This window comes from Desmodus rotundus, chromosome 7 (genome assembly GCF_022682495.2).
Source record: "Desmodus rotundus isolate HL8 chromosome 7, HLdesRot8A.1, whole genome shotgun sequence".
NCBI classification, from domain to species: domain Eukaryota; kingdom Metazoa; phylum Chordata; class Mammalia; order Chiroptera; family Phyllostomidae; genus Desmodus; species Desmodus rotundus.
Genome location: NC_071393.1, coordinates 6,261,520 through 6,282,430, shown reverse-complemented (window position 1 = coordinate 6,282,430; position 20,911 = coordinate 6,261,520). Strand labels below are relative to the sequence as shown.

The window sequence follows — 20,911 nt, the reverse complement described above, 5'->3', positions numbered from 1 at the left end:
TCAAGTAGCCGGTAAATGGCAGAGCTAGGATTCGAACCTACATCTGAGTGACTGCGGATGCTGATCTTGTGATATCAAAACAGCCTTTCTCAGATGGAAATAGGCCCTAACACTGATCACTGCCCACCGAAGCAGGGGCAAGCCAGGGCTGTGTCCCAGGCCACCTGTGTCTCCCCTCTCTGTGTCCAATGATTCTTTTCTTTGGATCTTTCCAGGCTTCTCCCAATAGGCGCTCATTCTGCCCCCCTCTCCTGTCACCTCCCTGACCCCTGGGAAACAGGGAGGTAGTGATCTGCTCGCCCAGCTGACCTAGGGTGATGACGTCAAGTCCCCACCCTGGCGGGGCCCCTGAGTACCAGCGTCAGGGCCCCTGGGGGAAGGAGGATTTAGGCTCCGCACTCAGCAATTCTGGAGCTACTTCCTCAGGCAGCAGGTGCCCCGGGGAGCAGCTGCCCTGGCTCAGGCTCTTCTTCCCACGCACTGGACACGACGAAGCTGGGCCTGCACCTTGCTGTGAGGCCTCCCAGCCTGGTGGGGGACAAAGGCGGGTAAGTCCGGACATTGTAGGATTCATGGAATGATAGCAATAGCAACGCCTTCCAGTGAAGGAGGGTTCACTCAGCACCAGGCCCGGGGCTTGGGCCTTATCCAGTGCTGTTTCATCGTGCAGGGGCCCCAGGAGATGGGCACGACCGTGGTCCCTGTCTGACAGGGAGGGAGACTGGAGCTCAGAGTCTAAATGTTTCCCCAAGGTCACACAGAACCCCGATGCTCTGAGATTCTAGAGATATCACGTGGGGAACTAGAGGTGTGGTCTCTCTAAGGTTAGAAACCTCAGAGGTAGAGGGGCAGGGACGAAGGTGGAAGACCACCTGGAGGTGGTGGCATCTGAGTTGGGTGGGGAACAGGAATAAGAGTTGTCAGGTGGAGAAGGGAAGGACTGGCCTCTGGGCAGAGGACTCGGAAGGAGCAAAGGCCTGGCGGTGAGTAAGGAGCAGGGTGTTCAGAGAATGGGGAGAATTTCCAAGGCCAGCGCCAGAGGGGATGCAGGTGGGAGTAAAACAGGAAGTCAGAAAGGGGCGCCAGGTGAAGGGCCTCAGGCCAGGCTCAGAGCAGGCAGAGGGAGAGGCCAGTTCTGGAGACAGGTGTGGGGCTGGAGGAACAGCCTGGGAGGAGACCCGGCCTCCCAGCTTCATCGCCCTGCTCCAGCACCCGTGCTGTCCCCTGGCCAGTGGCAGGGAAGACAGAGATGACCAGAACTTTCCCCAGGAACCTGGGAAACTGGGGAGGGGGACTCTTTTCTGTCTGGACGAGTAGATCACTAATTCCCTTGTCTTGACCAGTTTGCCTTACCCTTCTCTTAAAAGTGCTGCTACTGGAGGGAACTGCTCAACCCAGTAGGAGGCTGCTCAAATAGAGGGATTTCAGGCAGGACAGCTGGGATATTTGTGGGGAAGGCGGGGCCCTCCTCGCCCGGGACCTTCTCCAATATTCCTTATCACCATCCATTACTGGAGGCATTTTGGCGTCTTCTCGCCTCCCCCACCCTCAGGAATAGAACCCCCTAGTTTCACCCTCTGACTTCCCCTCTCCGGCCTCCTGCTGTCTGTACCCATTTGGTTTCAGCTCCGCTTCTGCTGTAGCGGCAAAAGCAGAACTGTTGGGCAGAGAGCTCAGAGGAGAGTGGCCAGTGAGACCCGCGGGACCTCCCCAGGAGCCTGTGCCTTTAAGGACAGGGGCGGGGCGAGCCCTAAAGGGCGTGTCCTTGGGCCGGGGCGGGACGAGCCCCGGACTAGCTCGAGGACTAGTCCCGGACGCTGCAGCGGGCGGGGCTCCCGGGCGGGCGGTGTCGGGGGCGGGAGGTCGGGCGCCGCAGGCCATCGGGTGGTGACTAGGAAGGCCGCAAGGCCGAGAGAGGTCCAGGTTAGTAGGTTATGGGTCCGAGGCCGGGCACGAGGTAAGAAGAGCCTGCCTGCCCCCTGGGGCGTAGCGGGAAGACCCGGCACCGGAGTTCAACTTCTCAACATCTGTCGGGATTGAGAAGCTGAGCACCTGGAAAGTGCGGCCGCAACGGTGGTGGCTGTCCCGATTTTCTGCGTCCGCACCTTCCTATTAGGTCTGCAGAACTTCCGAGCGTCTGAGCGCTGGGCACCCGATGGGCGCACCGGAGGAGCCCAGTAAATGCCCCCTGGTGAATGAGTACAGGACCTACGCAACCATTAGGAAGGAGACGGGTGCGTGCTGATCCTCAAGTTGGGGGCACCAAAGGCGCGAGCACTTATTGAACCCCTATTGTATGCGCTCATGGGCCAGCATTTGTCTCCATTTTACAAAAGAATCAGAGGCTCAGAGAGGTGACGTGATCTCCCCAAAGCTGCACAGCTCGTTAAGTGGCTGGCACTGTATTGGAAACTTGGAGTTTCTAGTTGCAGGTCAGCGCTTCCAAGTCGGTGACAAGCGACATTCTGGAGACCAACAAAAGAGGTGAGTCAACAGGTGAGGAAAAAGAGACCGGCGGCCTCTGCCCACTCCTCTCCCCTTCTCTTTCCTCGGGGCCTCCTCCTGCTCCTGCCAGGACGTTGAGAAACAACCGCCTGTGCAATCCTTGCACACACACACACACACAAAAGCAAACGTTTTCTGGGCTGTGTTTTTCTTGATGGCAAAAATAAAACATGCTCAGCTACACGTGTGGAAGAGCCAAAAGAAGGAAATTAGTGCGCCAAAGATTTTTCTTTTTGGTTTAATTTCTTTGGAAGGAAATGAAGTCGTTTTTGTCCTGGTGGGGGGTGGGAGGCAGGGTGGCAGAGTCCAGCCGGAATCTGCTACCGGGCTGTGTGACTTTGAGCAATTCACTTCCCTCTGAGCTTCGATTTCCCTATCTAAGGCGCTGTTGGCTTTTGCGAACCTCCTTGCTGTGTGACCTCAGGCAGATTACGGAACTCCTCTGAGCCCAGCTCACTTAGGGGCGGGGACAGTAATCCCTCCAGAGTCCTTCTGAGGGAGGCGAGGCAGCTGTGGTAGAGAGTGAGGAACTGACCTGCCTGTTTGCCCCAGGTTGCTCATCTGTAAAGGGGGACTAATAGCCTTGCCCCCCACCTCCGCCCCAGGCAACGTGTGGGGATGGAATGAGATCATTACTGTTAAGAGCTTGACTCACTGTAAGACGTAGAACAGCAGGCTTGCTTAGTAGCCTCAAACTGGTGGCCAAGTCCACGCCCAAAAATGTGTGTGTGTTTTGTTGTTCTGAGGACTTGCAGCATTCCCAACCACTGCCCTCTTCCTGTATCTATGTCATCCAGTGGCGCCCAGGCGGCAATCTGGATTCTGGATCCCAGGACCGTCCCCTCCAGCCTCCATATTATTCGGGTTTCAGGCTAGAGGAGAGGGTCCTAGGTTTCCATGGAGACATTACTGGGGCACAGGAAGAAGGGTATATCTAATCTGTTTACTGAAGGAGTGGTGGGGGGTGGCCTGGGTTCCTCGGGGAACTTCCATCCAGAGTGTGGGTTTCTATGTTGGTTTTCCTCTGGTCAGGGTAGGAGGGAGGAAAGAGCCTCAGTTGAAAAAGTTTTCAGGCCCCTCCTGCCGGGCTTTGGGGTCTTCAGGGACAGTGGCTCTCCTTCTCACCCCCAAGCTGCAGGTGGCTGGAGCAGCTGGCCATTTGGAACTGACACACTGAAGAAGGGGAAGCAGAAGGTGAAGGGGAGGCCCCCTGGGGGCCGATGGCCAACGGACGACTGAATCTGCACTGGGTGTTGCGTTCGCTCTGTGTGCTGCTGATGGTGGAGACAGGGTCTGGGACCAGTGGCCCCTCGCCATGGGCCCACACCAGCCCCCAGCTTCCAGCCTCGGGTGTGAACCAGACTCTCGATGTAGATGTGAGTATCCAGGAGGGAAGCGGGCATCATCAGGTGGGGGTGTAGTCATCCAATCAACAAATATTTATTGAGTACCTACTATGTGCCAGGTGCTAAGCTGATCCCTGGGATAAACGAGGGAACAAGAGAGACAAAAATCCCTGCCCTCATGGAGCAAACAGTCTTCTGGGAGGTCAGATAAAGATGTAAACAGGTGAAGTTCAGGTGGTAAGATGCTGTGTATAATAGGATCAAGAGACATTGGGGAGGTGGAGCTGTAAGGGGGAGGGTACATTAACAACTGTTTCAGATTGGGTGGTCACAGATGTCTTCTATGCGGAAATGACTTTTGAGTGAAGAATGAAGGAAAGAAGCCACTTGTACAGACCTCCGGGGGTAGAGCATTCTAGGCAGAAGAGGACAGCAAGTGCAAAGTCCCTAATGCAAGAGCAAGCTTAGTGTGCTCCCGTAGCAGTGAGGAGGCCAGAGTGGCTGGGACAGAGTGAGTGAGGGCAAGAGAGTTCAGAGAGAAGGATGGAGAGGGAGTGGTGGCCACATTATAAAAGGCCTTATATGCTGAGGCTGGGAGGTGAGATTTATTTCAGGATAGTGGGGAGCCAATGGAGAGTTTTAAGCAGAGGGCTATCAAAATCATATATATTTCTTCAGGGGACCTCTCTGGCTTCTCTGGGTTGAGAGTGGCAGCAAGGGGGCCAGTGCGGCAGGGGGGGGGGGGGGGCGGGGGGCTCCTGCAGCTACCCAGATGAGCGATGGTGGGAGACAGGAAAAAGATGGTGAGATCTGGGGTACATGTTGGAGGCACAATGAGTGAGATATACGGATGGTTCGGTGGAGGGATGTGGTGGCTTCATTTCATATTCCCTCCGACAGGGGACATGGGTTCCAATTTCTCCACACCTTTGCTAGCACTTAATTGTTTTTAATAACAGTCATTCTAATGGATGCAAGGTGGTTTTGATGAAGCTTTTGAACAAAATGATTGAGAAGGCGGACCTTCTGGGCTGTTGATGTACCTGTGGAGAATTTTTATAAAAGAGTTTATTTGAGCCAAACTAATGACATAGGCTGGGGAGCAAGATTTTAAATGCCCTGGAGAGTAACAGTTTTGCAGGTTCTTTTAATGCATTTGAACTTAAGGAGGGAGCTACGTGAAAGACTGGAGAAAGCCAGGTGGGGGTTGGTGCCCAAGAACAACAGACAGGGTGGGTTAACACCTTTCGATGGAGTTACAGGCCTGGTAATTTATGATCAGATCACCCCATGAGGTTCCTTTCCACAGGAACCCTTTTATCAGCCCACAAGGCCAAAGGCATTGCCTAAGCAAACTCACGGCCTGACAAATGACAAAGGGCTAATATCCGTTAGATGGCTACTCCAAGTCAATAAGAAAAAGCAAACATTCCAACTGGAAAGAAACCTGGTTGTTCAGAGAAGGAATACCAATGGCCCTTAACACAGGAAAAGAGCGCTTAACTTCACAAGTAATCAGACTTGCCCTTGAACCCTGTGAGTCTACCACACCGGCCTGAACTGGACCTGGGCAGCTGGGAGCCGCTGTAAGTGCGGCTTTGGGGAGGGCGCTGGGAGGTTTACCCCCCTGCAGCGGACACTGTCCGAGCCCGGCCTGTGCCCTTTGGACCCTACCATGTTGATGGGCTTCTGCTGACTTCCAGCTGCCCACATCTTTTTCCAGAACCACCCATAAGCAAGGGAAGCAGAAATGCCAGGAAACTAACGTCTCCCTCCCCAGTATCCTCCGTGGTGGCCGACGGGGGCCTGGTGGATAAATAAATTCCCAGCTCCCTTGCCCGCAGGATGACTGGCCCAAGGTGGGAACAGTCTCAGTCCAGCCTGCAGTGGTGGCTTTCCCTTCCCCGTCCCACCCCCCGGTGCCGGGGTTTACATCCCACACACCTCCCAAATACGTTACTTACCTGCACAGACATACCTCGGAGGTGTCGTAGGTTGGGTCCCAGGCCACTGCAATGAAGCACACAGTGCAATAAAGTGAGTCACGTGAATTTTTTGGCTTCTCAGTGCATATAAAAGTTAAGTTTATATTGTACTGTATAGCGTTGGTGAAAAAGTTTGAACTGTGGCAAGAATTACCAAAACGGGACAGGGGGAGTCCAGGGGAGCGACTGCTGTTGGAAACACGGCGCCAATAGATTTGCCTGGCGCAGGGCTGACCCCCTGGCCTTCCATCTGTAAAAACTGCAGTGTCTGCGAAGCGCCCTAAAGGAGGTATGCTTGTCAGTGCCTGTCTGGGAGGAACCCAGATGAGGATCTGCTCTGACTCAGCACTCTCACTTCCAGAATTCTCTGGTGAAATCGTCTCCCGTGCGCTCAGAGAGTCATGTGCAAGAAGGTTCATTGTTGGCATCATTGGAAGATTAAACACACCCAAAGCCCACTGGAGGGGAAGTGTCTCCTCCACTATGCAGCCCTCATAGCATCAAATATACTCCGCTGCTGTTAAGTGACGGCGGCGCCCTGGCCAAGTGGCTCAGTTCGGTAGAGCATCTTCCTGATACACCAAGGTTGTGGGTTTGATCCCTGGTCGGGGCGCATACAGGAAGCGTCCAGTAAGTGCATAAGGAAGTAGAACAACAAATCGATGTTTCTCTCTTTTCTCTCTCAAAATCAATAAATAAAAAAAATAAAAATTTAAGACGACAGGAAGGCAAGGGGGTGTGGTAGTAAGAACAGGGGTTCTAGAGGCTCAAACAGCCCGGGTTCCAGCCTGATTCCACCACCGAGTGGACCCAGGACACTGCCTTAGTTCATGGCACCTTCCTCACAAGGCTGTGCAGACTAAGTGAGCGACATTTGAGCTCCTAGCGCAGTGCCTGGAGTGTGGAAATCACTCAGAAGGTTTTTGACTTTTGTCACCCTCTTCTTCATTGTGTATCAACATATTAGTATAAAGCAAATTGCAGAAATAAGAGGTTTAGGATGGGTCTGTTTCTGTAAGACACACCAAACTGTAAAATAGGACGTATATGCAAATGTGGTCAAACTGAAATGTCTGTAAGGGTGCACTTCACGCTGATCGTGGCAGGACCTCTGGAGAGAGGTGGGATTGTGGAGGCAGGGAGAAGGAGGAATTTAGAAATCTTTATATATGGTTTGTTTTTGTTTGAAACAAATGTGTGTTTATGAATTGCTTGTGTTAATTTCTTTTTTAAACATTATTTTTAATCCTCACCTGAGGATATGTTTATTGATTTTAGAGAGAGAAGAAAGGAGGGGAGGGGAGAGAGAGAGAGATGTGAAAGAGAAATATCGATTAGTTGCCTCCCATACGTGCCCAGACCAGGATCAAACCCACAACCTAGGAATGTGCCCTGACTGGGGATCGAACCGGCGACCTTTGGGTGCCTGGGACGATGCTCCAACCAACTGAGCCCCCTGGCCCGGCACCTGTGTTAATTTCAAACACAAGTTTACATTTAAACAATGAAAGTGTGCAGCTGGTGGCTGGAGGGTATGGGAGGCTTGGGGGCCAGGCTGAAGGGGGCTGTCCTCAGCTGCTTAGATGGGCCCAGGCTGGTGACCCTCAGAGTGTCACACCCCTGATGTCCTCCCACCCTTTCCTTTCTGCAGTGTCGTGACGTGTGCGGCCTGAACACTTCTGACCGCTGTGACTTTGTCCGGACCAACCCCGACTGCCACAGTGGTGGGGGCTACCTGGACTACCTGGAAGGCATCTTCTGCCACTTCCCCCCCAACCTCCTCCCTCTGGCCATCACCCTCTATGTAAGGCCCTGCCTCGGGGAGCTGGTGGGTGGGCTGGGGGCCCCGTCTGGACTTAACGCCCCCTTCCCCCTCCCGCCTCCCCACCCAGGGTTTCTGGCTGCTTTACCTCTTTCTGATTCTGGGGGTCACCGCGGAGAAGTTGTGAGTTGGGCCTTGGACTCACGTCCAGCTTACAGATGGACATACGGGGTCTTGGGAGGTTGACACTGGGCGGCCCTAGGTGTGGGGAAAGGGCGGGAACAGGGGTCACTCACTGTGGAGTCCTCACCATTTGCTTTTTCTCTGTAGTTTCTGCCCTAACTTGTCAGCCATTTCTACCACGCTCAAGCTATCTCACAATGTGGCAGTATCCTTTCCTCCAGATCCTGCGCCCCTGGAGGGAGGGGAGGGAAGGAGGGGTGTGGCTGGGACACAGGGGTGGCAGCACCTGGCCCAGGAAAGGCCTGGGCAGGCTGGGGCCTCTGCACTGACCCCCCCTTGACATGCTCTCCCATGGTGTCACCTTCCTGGCCTTTGGGAACGGTGCACCTGACATCTTCAGCGCCATGGTGGCTTTCTCGGACCCCCACACAGCCGGCCTGGCCTTCGGGGCATTGTTTGGTAGGAGCAACCCCGGCCGCGGATGGGGGGTCAGTAGGGGGAAGCGCAGGGCGGGCCGAACTTGGCATCCTCTCCTGCAGGGGCAGGCGTGCTGGTGACCACCGTGGTGGCGGGCGGCATCGCCATCCTGCGTCCCTTCACGGCTGCCTCCAGGCCCTTCCTCAGAGACATCATTTTCTACATGGTGGCCGTGTTCCTGATCTTCTACGCACTGTACCTCGGCAGGGTCACACTGGCCTGGGCCCTGGGTGAGCAGCCACAGGGCTGGGGCGGGGGTGATTCCAGGGCTGATGACAGGGAGGCACAGGGGGACAGCCACAGGGTGGCCAGCAGGGCACAGGGCTCTGTCGGTTCCAAGTGGTGGAAACATTCCTCAGGTCAGCTTGAATCAAAAAGGAAACTTACGGTTTGGATAACCACACGGGGCCGGCTGAGCTGAGGGCATGTTCAGAATGTTGACTTTGTCAAATGTCACCAAGCAGCAGAGCTGGGTGCCCGCTGAGGCCATGTCAGGGACCAGCAGCCCACGCATTCCATCAAGAGACATGCACGGAGGGACATTTTGCAGAGGGTTAAGGAAATCAGCAAGGTACCCTGAGACACCCAGGGACCTGCAACTGTGGGTGCTTCTCCCCCCACGCCTGAAGGGGCAGGGAATGTGGGGCCTGGAGCCTAGTGAGGGCAGGAGGCCCAGAGCTGGGGCCCCCCAGCCTGAGCAACAGTCACGGAGGGTCACAGGCCTTGCTAGAGCCGGGCACCATAGCAGGAGGGAGCGGGGAACAAATACTCCAGACTCTCCCCTGCTGCCTTCTCATTGGCGGCTGGGCCTCCCCGGGCACAGAGAAGGATACCGACCCCTGGCTCCTGAGTGGGGTTCTGGGGGCCACTGTCTGAGTCTGGCATTACGTTCTTGATTGCTGGATGATTAGCACCCGGGATGGGGAGGGACGGTGCGTCAAGGGAGGCAGGGGAGCCAAGGGAGGCAGGGGAGCCGGGAGGAGGCTGCAGGCAATGGCCGTTCGCTGCTGGTGCTGGGCCAGGTGAACACATCCCGGGCACCGGCAGTGGAACTGGCAGCCCCACCCTCTGGGCCCTGTGGCCAGGCTGCCACTTGGTGACAGGCTGTGCCCTTGTGTGCAGGGTACCTGGGCTTGTATGTATTCTACGTGGTCACCGTGGTTGTCTGCACCTGGATCTACCAGTGGCAGCGGAGGAGATCGCTGGTCTACTCCATGCCAGCTACCCCAGGTAAGGGCCTGTACGGGTCCCCCAAGAGGACCAGGGGAGGCCGTCACCCTCTGCGCCTTTGCCGCTGCCGGACGTCTCTGGAGGCCTTTGCCGTTGCCCATCTCCTCCTTGTGCTTTTTCTACTCACTGCCCCAAAGTCCCGCCTCCTTGCTTTCTTGTGCTGGTGAAGCCTCCTCATCACTTGCCACGTCCAAGTTCACTAGCTGTATCATTGCATTTGTTCGTGAGTTAGACTTTCTCACTCTGAGTGTGCGTGGCGATCACTGAGAAATCCAAAATACAGAGGGTCTGGCCCCATGCGCCCTGCAAGCTGCCCAGAGGGGCCCTGTTGTGGAAAGGGGTGGGGTGGGTCTGGACTCTCCAGCTGGCTTGTGTGACATGATCCTTTCTGCTACAGAGATGCTATCTGACTCCGAGGAGGAGCGGGTGTCTTCTCCTACCAACAGCTATGACTACGGTGAGTCCAGGGCCCTGTGCCCCGCTGAGGTGGGGCAAGGTACCAGGGCTGGGTTGGGGGTGGGTGGGCTTTTCCTCCTTCCAAGGGTCAGGAGGACAGTGGGAGGGGAGAGGCTTTCCTGGAGGCTGAGCCAGGCTGGACACCTGCCCCTCCCTCCCTTGCACACCCAGGGGAAGAGTACCAGCCGCTGCTTTTCTACCCGGAGACCACAGCTCAGATCCTGGTCCAGGCCCTCAACCCCCTGGACTACAGGAAGTGGAGGAACAAGTCGGCACACTGGAGGGTCCTCAAGGTGTTCCGGGTAGGAGGGGGACCCTGGACCTGGGCTCCTGGTTCCATGACAGTGGCCACCCAACATTCTCTAACTCACCGAGTGGGCAGGAGGTCTGCTGGGACCCTCTCGGAATGAGATCACCTGGGACTTGATGGGGAGGCTGAGCCATGGAGCTTGGCTGATGGCCTGACCTGGGGCTCTGCCCCCCCACGGAAGGAGAGCATCTGCCCTGGGACAGAGAGGGAGGAGGAGGGGCCCCTCCTGACTGGGTGAGGGCAGGGGAACTGGGCCTGGGGTGAGGGGCTTGGTCAAGGTGAGCTCCGGTGAGAACAAGACTGAGTGTTCCTGACCACCCGTCGCTTCCCTGTGCTGAGTGCGCCCTGAGGTCTGGATGTGAGCGGACTTACCCAGGCTGGTGTACACGAGACCGAGCTACAGCCGTCGCCCATCCGCCTTCCACCTGCCCGACCAATAAGTCAGCAGTCTCACCTCACGTCCCTTCTCTCCTCCTGGAGACAACTTGGAAACCTCCATCGGTGTCCGTTGTAGGCTTCCTCAGCCCCGGGGGCAAATAATGGACTATGTTTGCACCCTTCAGTGGCTGTGTCTGCATCACGACCTTGGTCAGCTCTCTGAGCCCCAGTTCCCTCCACTATACAATGGGGAGAACGATAGTACCTTTCATTGCAGTTGTTGTGTCAGCAAGTGATTACTGCAGCAAAGCTGCGTAACAAGTGACCTCAGACTCTCATGGACTCACAGTGACAATAGTTTGGGTCATCAGGGGTGACTCTGTTTTCTGGCTGTGGTCAGTGTTTAGGTCTGGGGCTGGTAGGTACGTGGGACTGTGCTGTTTTCTTGACAGAAGAGACCAAGGCAAACTTCACAAGCACATTTTAAGCCTCTGTTCACATCGTATTCGCCCACAGCCCTTTGGTCAAAACAAGTGACACAACCAAGATCAACTAAAACGGGACAGGGGACTACATCCTGCAACATTTTGGTCCATTGACAAAGTATGTGACAAAGTCTGTTACAGGAAGGGATTGAAGAATTGCAGACGGTGCCCAGACTGCCCCAGTGCCTGTGATAACTTAATGAAAATCTCTTACGTGTGAAGGGCAGAGTCTGGTGCCTAGCGTAGAAAAAACACTCACTAAGTGTTGTCACTAATTTAGTTACTGGCTGAAAGCAAGGCGTGGAGCCTGTCGGCACTGGCCCCGTGTCCCAGCGGCGCGTACCCTCTGTGTGGCTTTGGAGAGGTTCCCAAACCTGTCTGAGCCTCAGCCTCTCCACCTGTTAGGCAGGAGAATAACAGTTCCTACAAATGGGGCAGATATCAGGATGAGTGGAAGAGGTGCAGTGGCTGGCTGAATAACACCCTCCCCAAAGATGCCCCATCCCAATCCCAAGAACCTGTGGACATCTTACCTTAAGTGGCAGCGGAGACTTTGCAGATGTGATGAAGGATCTCAAGGTGGAAGCTTATCCTGGATGATCTAGATGGACCCAGTGCTACCATAACGGTCTTTATGAGGGAAGAGGGAGGCAGGGGGCATGCTCAGAGATGTGGGCACAGAAGCACGGCCCAGGGTGATGTGGGGCCAAGGGACGCAGGCAGCCCCTTGGAGCTGGGACAGCCAAGGAAACAGATTCTCTTGCCCAACCTCCAGAAGGCGCATGGCCCTGCCGACACCATGATTTTCGACCTCCCGTCCTGCAAAGCCAGCAGGGAGCACGTAGGTGTGGTGTGAGGGGCCCCAGTGTGCAGTGACGCTTTAGGGGGACCATGGGAGCCCAGGCTCTTGGCCTGGCTCCAGCAGCCACAGCCACATTCTTGAGAAACAGCCCAGGTGCGGCCAGCCCAGACCCGGGTCTCCCTGCCGACCATCCTGCCTTTTCAAACCTGACAGCTGCCAGTGGAGTTCCTGCTGCTCCTCACCGTCCCCCTGGTGGACCCCGACAAGGAAGACAGAAACTGGAAACGGCCCCTCAACTGCCTGCACCTGGTGATCAGCCCCCTGGTCTTGGTCCTGACCCTGCAGTCGGGGGCCTGTGAGTATCCACACCCCTAGCTTCTCATGGGTGGGATTTCATGTGCTCAGCCCCCAGCATGAAGCTGTGCCTGCTGACCTTTGCAAGCCAGTGAGCCAAGTAAAACAATGGGAGGAAAGCCTTGTTGCACGCATTCGGGCCGTCCACCCAACTGTTGCCTGTGAGACCAGCACCGACTCCGTGGTGGTGAAAGGGTGGTGTGTGGAGAGTTCTAGAGTGTTCTGCCTACCGGCAGGGTTTCCTCCCATTAGTGTTTTCATGTGAAGCCTTTGGAACCTTCATAACTCCATAGTGGATTGCTTTGCAGAGTGGACTTACCAAGAGAGCAGGTGTCAGGCTCCAGGATCAGTGGATGGGGTGTGACTACACTTCAGCTCGTGCAGCAATGCCCATCCATTGGCAATGCCTGGCTGGAGGGCGCTGCCAAATGCTCTATTGGACAGAATCATCATGGTTGATTAATGATGTCTGCGATGAGTGTGGGGTAGGATGATAGTGGTGAGTGCTCTTAGCTCTCCCCATGCTAGTTCCTTAACGGAAGGCTGGAGAGGGTCTGTTTTTCACATACCTGTCTTTTAGCTCCTCTGGGACTAGCCTGGGAGCAGGAGCTCTCTTTAATTTCTCTGTCCCCCTGAAGTGCCTGGGACAGGGCTGGGCCCATGGGAGGTATCTCTTATATGCAAATGATTGAGTGTATGTGGGTTTCATCCATGGGTCTCTCACCACCAGACCTCCTCAGTCATTCTGGGGGGGCCTCCAGGTGGAGGCGTCCAGTTGAAGCTGTGGAGAGTACCAGTCCCCTTTCTCTTCCTCTGCAGATGGTATCTATGAGATAGGTGGCCTCTTTCCTGTCTGGGGCATAGTGGTGATCGTGGGCACAGCCTTGGCCGCCGTGACCTTCTTTGCCACATCCAACAGCAAGCCCCCCAGGCTTCACTGGGTAAGAATTCTGGGGTCTCCAAGCTGGGATGGGGACACTGAGGTCTTCCAGACAGATGTCCCATCTGTGCCTCGGGGGTAGTTAGGCCAGGAATCACTTTCTGCAATGACAGGTCTTTAAAGCCACTTTTGACGGTTATTGTACCTCTTCAATGTCCTCTTTTTTTTTTTTTTTTTGGTAACAGCTTTATTTTATTTAGATGTAATTCACATACCACACAAGTCACCCATTTGAAATGTACAGTTCAGCGGGTCCAAATAAAGGGGCCCACATAGTTCAAATCTGTGTTGTTTAAGGGCCAACTATATTCTCGATCCGCAGTTGGAATGCCGAGGATGCAAAGGGCTGGCTGTAGTTAGAGGTGGATTTTCCACTGCAAAGGGTCAGCGCCCCTAACCCCAGCATTGTTCAAGGGTCAACTGTATATTCACAGAGTTGCACAGCCATCACCCCCCCAAAAAAGAAAACCCCATATCCAGCAACCACCCCTGTTGTCCCTCTTCCTCTATCCACAGCCACTGCCAATCTGCTTAGATTTGCCTGTTATGGACATTTTATGTAAATGGTGCCATTTATATAAAGGATGCCCTACCATATGTGGCCTCTGGTGGCTGGCTTCTTTCACTCATTAGCAAAATGTTTTCAAAGTGTATCCACACTGTAGCATGTATTAGTAAGTGGTGCTTTTTCACGGCAGAGTAATATTCCATTACGTGGCTATAGCGCATTCTGTGTGTCTGTTCATCGGCTGATGGACGTTTGGGGATGTTATGAATAGTGCTGCCGTGAACATTCGTGCAGAAATGTTTGTGGGGACTTTCCCTTTCGCCTCTCTCAGGCGTATTTTTCAGCGCAGAACTGCTGGGCCAAATGGTAATGGTGTGTTGGCCTTCGTGAAGACCTTCCAGACTCTTCTGCGATACTAACCAGGACGCACCTAGCGATCTCAGGTTCCTAACGATCTCAGATCCGTGGTGGAACTGTTTGCTCTTCTTGGGGTCTTTCCCTATTCTGTTTGCTCTGCAGCACTCTGGGGAATTTTGAGGCAGTTTGTCCAGAGGCCTTTTCTTCAAAAATGTACTTAAGCCCTGGCTGGTGTGGCTCAGTGGATTGAGTGCCAGCCTGTGAACCAAAGGGTCACGGGTTCGATTCCCAGTCAGGGCACATGCCTGGGTTGCGGGCCAGGTGCCCAGTGAGGGGCACGTGAGAAGCAACCACACATTGATGTTTCCCTTCCTCTCTTTCTCCCTCCCTTCCCCTGTCTAAAAATAAATGAAATTTTTAAAAAATTACTTAAAATTTTTATGTTTCACATTTTCACTTCTACATTTCAGTTTTTATTGATACAAAATTATGGTTTTTATTTTTAGAACTCTGAATGGAGTTACCAACCCAAAGGGGGTTGAATTTTCAGCAAATGGTTCATTTAAAAATATTTGTTTTTAAAGAGAGGGCAAAGGAGGGAGAAAGAGAGGGGGTGTACGAGAGAAACACTGATAGGAGGTCTCCCTCACACCCCTGGCGGGGTCCAAACCTGCAACCCAGGCTTGTGCCCTGACCGGGAATCAAACCGGCGACCTTTCTCTCTGCGGGAGAGACACCCAACCCGCGGAGCCACACTGGTCAGGACAACAAATCGACCGTTTAGAGAAATGGTTCTCAGCCTGTGTTTCCTGCTAGGCTCCGAAGGCCTGACACACGCTGCCACAGGGAGGGGCCTTGAAAACACTGTGCTCAGGGAACACGTGGTCACAAAGGACACACATTGTACAAGTGAATGAGGCCATTTGTGTGACACGTCCTGCACAGGCAGCTCCGTGGAGACAGGAGTGCAGTGCAGGGGCTGGGGTGAAGGGCGGTGGGGGGGTTGCCTGCTCAAGGGGAGTTTTGTGGGATCGGCGGCATTTGGTCCATAGACCAGAATCTGATGAAAGCTAGCGGGGCCTCTTCTTCACGAAGTAGTACTCACCGTGTGCTCGGCTCCAATGTCTGTGCATCCATTAACTCACTTTATGCCCCTGACAGCCTCATGAGGTGGGTGCTGTCGCCGCTGTGTCCCTGCTCGGGGCAGCCTTGGTCCCATCCGCACACTGTTCCCTCCCCAGGCCTTTGCTTTCCTGGGCTTCCTGACCAGCGCCCTGTGGATCAACGCGGCTGCCACAGAGGTGGTGAACATCTTGCGGTCCCTGGGCGTGGTCTTCCGGCTGAGCAACACCGTCCTGGGGCTCACACTGCTGGCCTGGGGGAACAGCATCGGAGGTGACTCAGGGCCCGTGGGCTGTGGGCGTGAGCACAGCCACATCCCTGCCCTTTGCTGCCCTGGCCAGAATTGCCTTGGGGTGCGGGCAGCCAGGGCACTTGCCCTCAGCGCGTACTTAGTGCCCGCTGTCCTTTTGGAGGGACCGTCACTGGGCATTGGGGCTGCACCAGGGCCAGGAGGTTCTGTAGACGCCCAGCCTCTTCTACACACTCTGATGCACGAACTCTCTGTGGCTCCCCGTCGTTCAGGCAGGACACGGCACCCACGCAGCCACCATGCTGAACATGTGCCCAGGTGTGTGCGGCGTGTGTAGGCATTCACACATACACACACACATACATACATTCTTCTCCAGCTGCAGCTGCCGAGTCGGGTTGGCCAGGTTATGCGCTGCCTGAGAACATCCAGAAAAGGGGTCCAGGGCTCCGAACCTAGCTCTCCTCTCACTCACCTTTTTGGGCACCTTTCCCTAATTTGCATGGAGGTACTGTGTGTGCTAGCAGCAGACGGGACTTGGGTGACAAATTGGTGGTGGCATGTCACAGACACAGGTGCCTCTGCTGAGAAAGAGCAGGGCTCAAGGGAATTAAGGAGGAATGCTGTCTAACGGGCAGCTCTGGCCTCTCATAGCAGCCAGCCAGCTAGCACCAGACCCGGGGGTATCTCCCCACGTTTGTTGACTGAATGACTGTGGGTGAGAAGGAAGAAATGAATGACCACGGATGGCCGGGGGAAGCCCCTCACCACTCACAGCCCCTCTGTTCCCATGCAGATGCCTTCTCTGATTTCACGCTGGCCCGCCAGGGCTACCCACGGATGGCGTTCTCGGCCTGCTTTGGTGGCATCATTTTCAGTATCCTTCTTGGGGCTGCCCGAGCTGTCTTGGCGCCGGTGGCACAGGCTCTGAGAGCTGTGGGCCTGCTCCATGGCCGCCCTTGGGCTGGGCTGTTGCTGTGACACCTGGGCCAGGCAGTGTGGCTGCTGGAGCTTCAGCTGCCTCCGCTGTGAAATGGGATTATTGAGAGGAATCACCTCTGAAGGGTTGTTGTAAAGGATGGATGGGGTGACAGAGATGCTTGGCACCTGGTAAGTGCTGAGCGACTGGCAGATTACTGTTAGGGCTCCTGTGGGTAGCAGCTGCCCCCATGCTGAGCTGACATGAGCCCTGTGGGACCCCTTCTCCCTCTTGCTTACAGATCATGGTCTACAGGTGCCAGGAGTCAGCATGCTTTTTCTTAAAGGGCCAGAGATGAGATATTCATGGGCCATAGCATCTCTTTGGCAACTACTCAACTGCGGCTGTAGTGTGAAAACAGCCACAGGCGATACATGAACAAGCGGGTGTGCCTCTGTTCCAACAAAACTTATTTATAAAAGTGAGCTGGGGGCCAGACGGGCCTGCGGACAGGGTTAGGCAACGGGGAGCTGTGGAAAAGGAAGGTCTTCCAGACCAGACAGCCTTGGGTTCCAGGTGCAGCGCCGCCCCATGTGCCTCCGGCCTTTGTGCACACCTGGCCCATCTCCTCTTGTTAATGAAAAATGGGTTGCGGTGAAGACTGATGAGGAAGTACGGTGCCCAGGATAGTGCCTAGCCGTGGCTGACACGTTCAACAAGTGGTAGAGACTTTGGTTGTGAAATACAGAGATGTCATTTAACTGCACCGAAGGGCCGCTCTCCCCAGCTCCACGACGAAGGAAGGGGCCTGTGGGGAGCGGCGGTGTAGGCAGCAGGCAGAGCGCAGTCAGAGTTGGCGGGGACTCTGCAGGCAGACCTAGCGGACCTGCTTTGTAACCCCCCATAGCCCTTTTGTTCCCACTGGGGCCTGCTCCTGACTCTGGCCTCTCCTGGCCTCTTGGGATGGGGTGGCAGGGGGGTGCCCCGCCTGGAGCAGGGCCCCCTAAACAACCCCTAGGGGTGGCCTTGACCTGTGCTCCATCACCAGTCCCCCGATGGACCAAGAGCAGTCACTACCTCACCTAGCCTCGGTTTCTCCGTCTGCTGAGTGCTTAGCAGGTACCGAGCATTTCTGTCACCTCATTCGATCCTCACAGATTGAGTGCAAATGCCCACTGGACACTCAGCTTCTTGGAGGCGCTAAAACGGGCTAGGGTCTCAGGTAGGGTTTGGGGGGCTGTGTGGTTGGGGTTGTGGGAGGGTTGTTCCTGCAAATTTCCTGAGCCAGGCTGCAGATGTCCTGGTGGGAGTCGGGCTGGGCTGCCTGCTCCAGATCTCCAGGGGCCACCCAGAGGTGAAGGTGAGTGGCCAGTCGCTTCTGCCAGGGGCCTCTGTGCAACACAGCTTCCTGTTCCTCTTTCAGTCCTCCGGATGAGAGGCCATTCACACCTGAGCACTTGACACTTTCTGGGAGATTTGCCTAAATTACGACAAATCTGATACCTTTAACATTTTGCATGTTGGATTGAAAAATGTATTCCTTGCGGATTCACACAGTAATCAGATGTAGCTTTGGGGGAAGGGGCAGGAAGGCCGGATTCTGGTGCAGGTCCCATCAGCTGAGTCTCTCGCAGTAGGACTTTGAGTAAGTTAGGACATCTCTGAGCCTCAGTTTCCTCTCCTGCGAAATGGGGTTGATGACGCCCCCCACCCAGCTTTGTGGATCAGCACGTGTGAGGTAGGGGCCAGGCTGAACACCTTACCCGACATGGCCCACACAGGACGGGCCGGCGGGGCAGAATGAAGCCGTCCTGTCGAAGGAAGACAGCCCTTTAGCGGGGCCCAGCAGGTTTGGAGAAGGTTCTGAACCACATTAGGGGAAAGAGGTTCTCATACTTCAAGAATATCTGGGAATTTCCTGGGGGCCCAAGAGACCTCCTGACCCAGGCATTCCAGGGGGTGGGGCTAGAAACTTGCACTTTCAAATGAGCTCCCTGGGCACTGACGAAGGTAGGACATCACTCTGAGGTGGAAAATTCAGATGCTGCCCCGGATTGGCCGGTCATCAAAATGCACAGGTGATTCAGGTGGGCCTCAGGTGGCTCGATAGTCCTGACTTTCTAAAGCAGTCGAGGTTCCTGGGTGAACTTGTTCTGTTTTAAAATACTGCACAGGGCAACTGCACCCCACTCAAGGCAGCAAGGTGACCCCCCTGTCCCAGCCTCTCTATTCTGACGGACCTGAATGCAGAGGCAAACTAGGGGAAGGTTAAGATGGGGCGGGGATGCGGCCTAGGGATGGTTTCAGGGCTCAGCCTGTGCTTGGAAAGTCCTGAGGCTGAGAGATGGCCTTGTGGATGGGAACAAAGCCCCCCACCTCTAGGTCTTGAATAGACCCTTGTGGCTGACCAGTAATTAGCTGGCAGGAGGGCTGGCTTTTCAGTGGCCACGCCCAGAAGCAAATAGCTACTTGCCCTTGCTTGGCACGCTTGCATTTTTCAGGTACACACCCTCTGCAAATTTTGTTTATACTCTTCCCGGGTTTAATATCGATTCTCAGGCAGTTCCAGATAATGGGGCTCTATCTAGGGTGGGCCCCCTGAGGGGTCTGTTTCTTTTCTGGTGTTCCTATGGATATAGTGTGTGCCTTCCAGCATTCCACCACCTCAGAAAGCGCTCCCGCTGTTAGTTAAGTCATCAGGCACCATGGAGGGTCCACGGCCACGGAGTACTGTTGAGTGCAAAACACAGGTTGCTCTTAACCACGCACTTGCTGTATGAGCCCCGCTGTCAGATTTGAGGCACGGGTCTACGTGCGTGTGCCCCCGCACACATGTCACTGTATGGGGAGACAGGACAGGGCATTGGTTACGAGCTGGGACTTCCATCTGGGGCTCTGTCGCTTACCCGGTTTCCTCATCTGTGGATGGGGGTGGAGAGGATGAAAGGCTGTTAGTTATATGCTAATTCCAGAAGGCAGAGAGGTGTGGTGGGGACAGTTTCAGTTCCTTGTACTTTTCTGTATCGCTTGAGAATGTTTCAACAACTTCACGTTATATACGCGTATGTATATAACATATTGTATTAGGCTTAAAACATTGAAGGTCAAGGTAGGGCATGCCATCCCCAGGGCAGGCCTTCGCTGGGTCCTGGCCAGGGGCCCTCAAGCATCAGTTGGCTGTTGGCTGTAGTGACCCAGCCTCTCCCTTGTCCCCTCCCCCTGCCCAGCTGGAGCCAGATGGCCTGTTGGTGTGGATCTTGGCTGGCGCCCTGGGCCTCAGCCTCGTCGGTTCCTTGGTCTCGGTCCCGCTGCAGTCCTTCCAGTTGAACAAGGTCTACGGCTTCTGCCTGCTCTTCTTCTACGTGAGCTTCCTCGTGGTGGCCCTGCTCACTGAATTTGGGGTGATTCACTTGCGAAGTGTGTGAGTGAGGCAGTGTGTCCAGGTCCACCTGGTGGTCGAGGGATGTCACTGCAGGTGGTGAGGTGGAAGATGGAAGAAGACGGATGATGATGGAAGCCAGCGGAGAGTCCGAGGTGCATGCTTGGCGGGAGTGCGGTGAGGGCTAGAAGGACCGTTGTCTCTGCTAAAGGCTCCCAGGCGCGGCTGTGGGCAGGGAGCCCAGCTAAGCCTCTTTTCTGGGACTTTGGAGACTGGGCTTCGTTGCGGTGGACAGCTCCAGACAGAAGACTTAATCTCCAGAGCCTCTCGAAGGCTGAGGTTTAGGGTGAAGGGATGACAGGGTGATGGGGTGCCTCCCAGGCTGGTGTTGGAGACTTGCGAAAAGTGTTCGGGGCTGGAGGTGACGACAGAGGCCCAGGACCCTCCCTGAAGGTGTCCCCTACCACTTTCCTGCATCTTCTCAGGGCTCAAATAGCTGCCAAACCCAAGTTTAGGAGTCAGGGTGACCGGGACCTGGCGGGCAGAGTGCCCTGTGTACCGTGGGCTCGGGCTGCCGTGGGCCTTGGGCCCACGAGTTCTATAGCTGCACTGTCCAGCAGAAACGGAATGTGAGGCACGTGCCTAATACTGAATTTTCAAGCCACCACATCAATAAAGCCAAAAGAAACAGGTGAACTTTTCACGGTCATCTATTCTATTGAATCCAGTAGCTCCAAAATACGAGCCCATGGTGCTGGCCCCATCCACGGCTGCCTCACTGGACGGCACAGCTCTGGGCTCAACCCCTGGCACCGTGGGCTGGCTACCAGTGAACTCTGCGCTTCACCTTGGGTTCCCTCAGCTGCAGAACAGGAGGGAACTTGTGCTTGGTGCCTACCTCAGGGGGGCCTGGGCTAGGGTTCCAATGCCTGCAAACTCTTGGGAGGACAAGGAGCCCCCACCCCACCCCCAGTACCTTCTGCCATCAGCGACCTGCTTCGTGAGCAGCTGGAGTGTTGCCCCATTGCCTTATGCTGGCAGTAAAGGGATTCAACTGTCTTTTTTCCAATGAAAAGCTTATTAAATATTTCAAGTGCACAGAAAATAACACACTGCTATCTCTCACCAGTTCTTCCTTACCTGGGCTAGGTGATGAGTGGTTG

At 55.1% G+C, this 20,911-nt stretch overlaps 1 protein-coding gene across 6 annotated transcripts; it reads left to right on the top strand.

Annotated features, from left to right (window-relative positions):
- The first annotated feature begins 410 nt into the window (after positions 1 to 410).
- SLC8B1 (solute carrier family 8 member B1) lies at positions 411 to 20,449 on the top strand. Of its 6 annotated transcripts, none has more exons than XM_053929063.1 (17): positions 411 to 548; positions 2,117 to 2,484; positions 3,638 to 3,881; positions 7,488 to 7,640; positions 7,729 to 7,781; positions 7,929 to 7,987; positions 8,136 to 8,240; positions 8,321 to 8,488; positions 9,381 to 9,488; positions 9,886 to 9,945; positions 10,116 to 10,246; positions 12,133 to 12,274; positions 13,093 to 13,214; positions 15,320 to 15,473; positions 16,247 to 16,327; positions 17,665 to 17,729; positions 19,597 to 20,449. In XM_053929063.1, exons 3-17 carry the CDS (start codon positions 3,726 to 3,728, stop codon positions 19,792 to 19,794), a joined length of 1,755 nt encoding a protein of 584 aa, XP_053785038.1. In that variant the 5' UTR covers positions 411 to 548; positions 2,117 to 2,484; positions 3,638 to 3,725; the 3' UTR covers positions 19,795 to 20,449. The 6 variants fall into 6 exon arrangements, with proteins under 6 accessions (XP_053785038.1, XP_053785041.1, XP_053785042.1 ...); XM_053929066.2 differs by having other exon boundaries at positions 423 to 548; positions 2,427 to 2,484; XM_053929067.2 differs by having other exon boundaries at positions 423 to 548; positions 2,427 to 2,496.
- Positions 20,450 to 20,911: the final 462 nt, after the last annotated feature.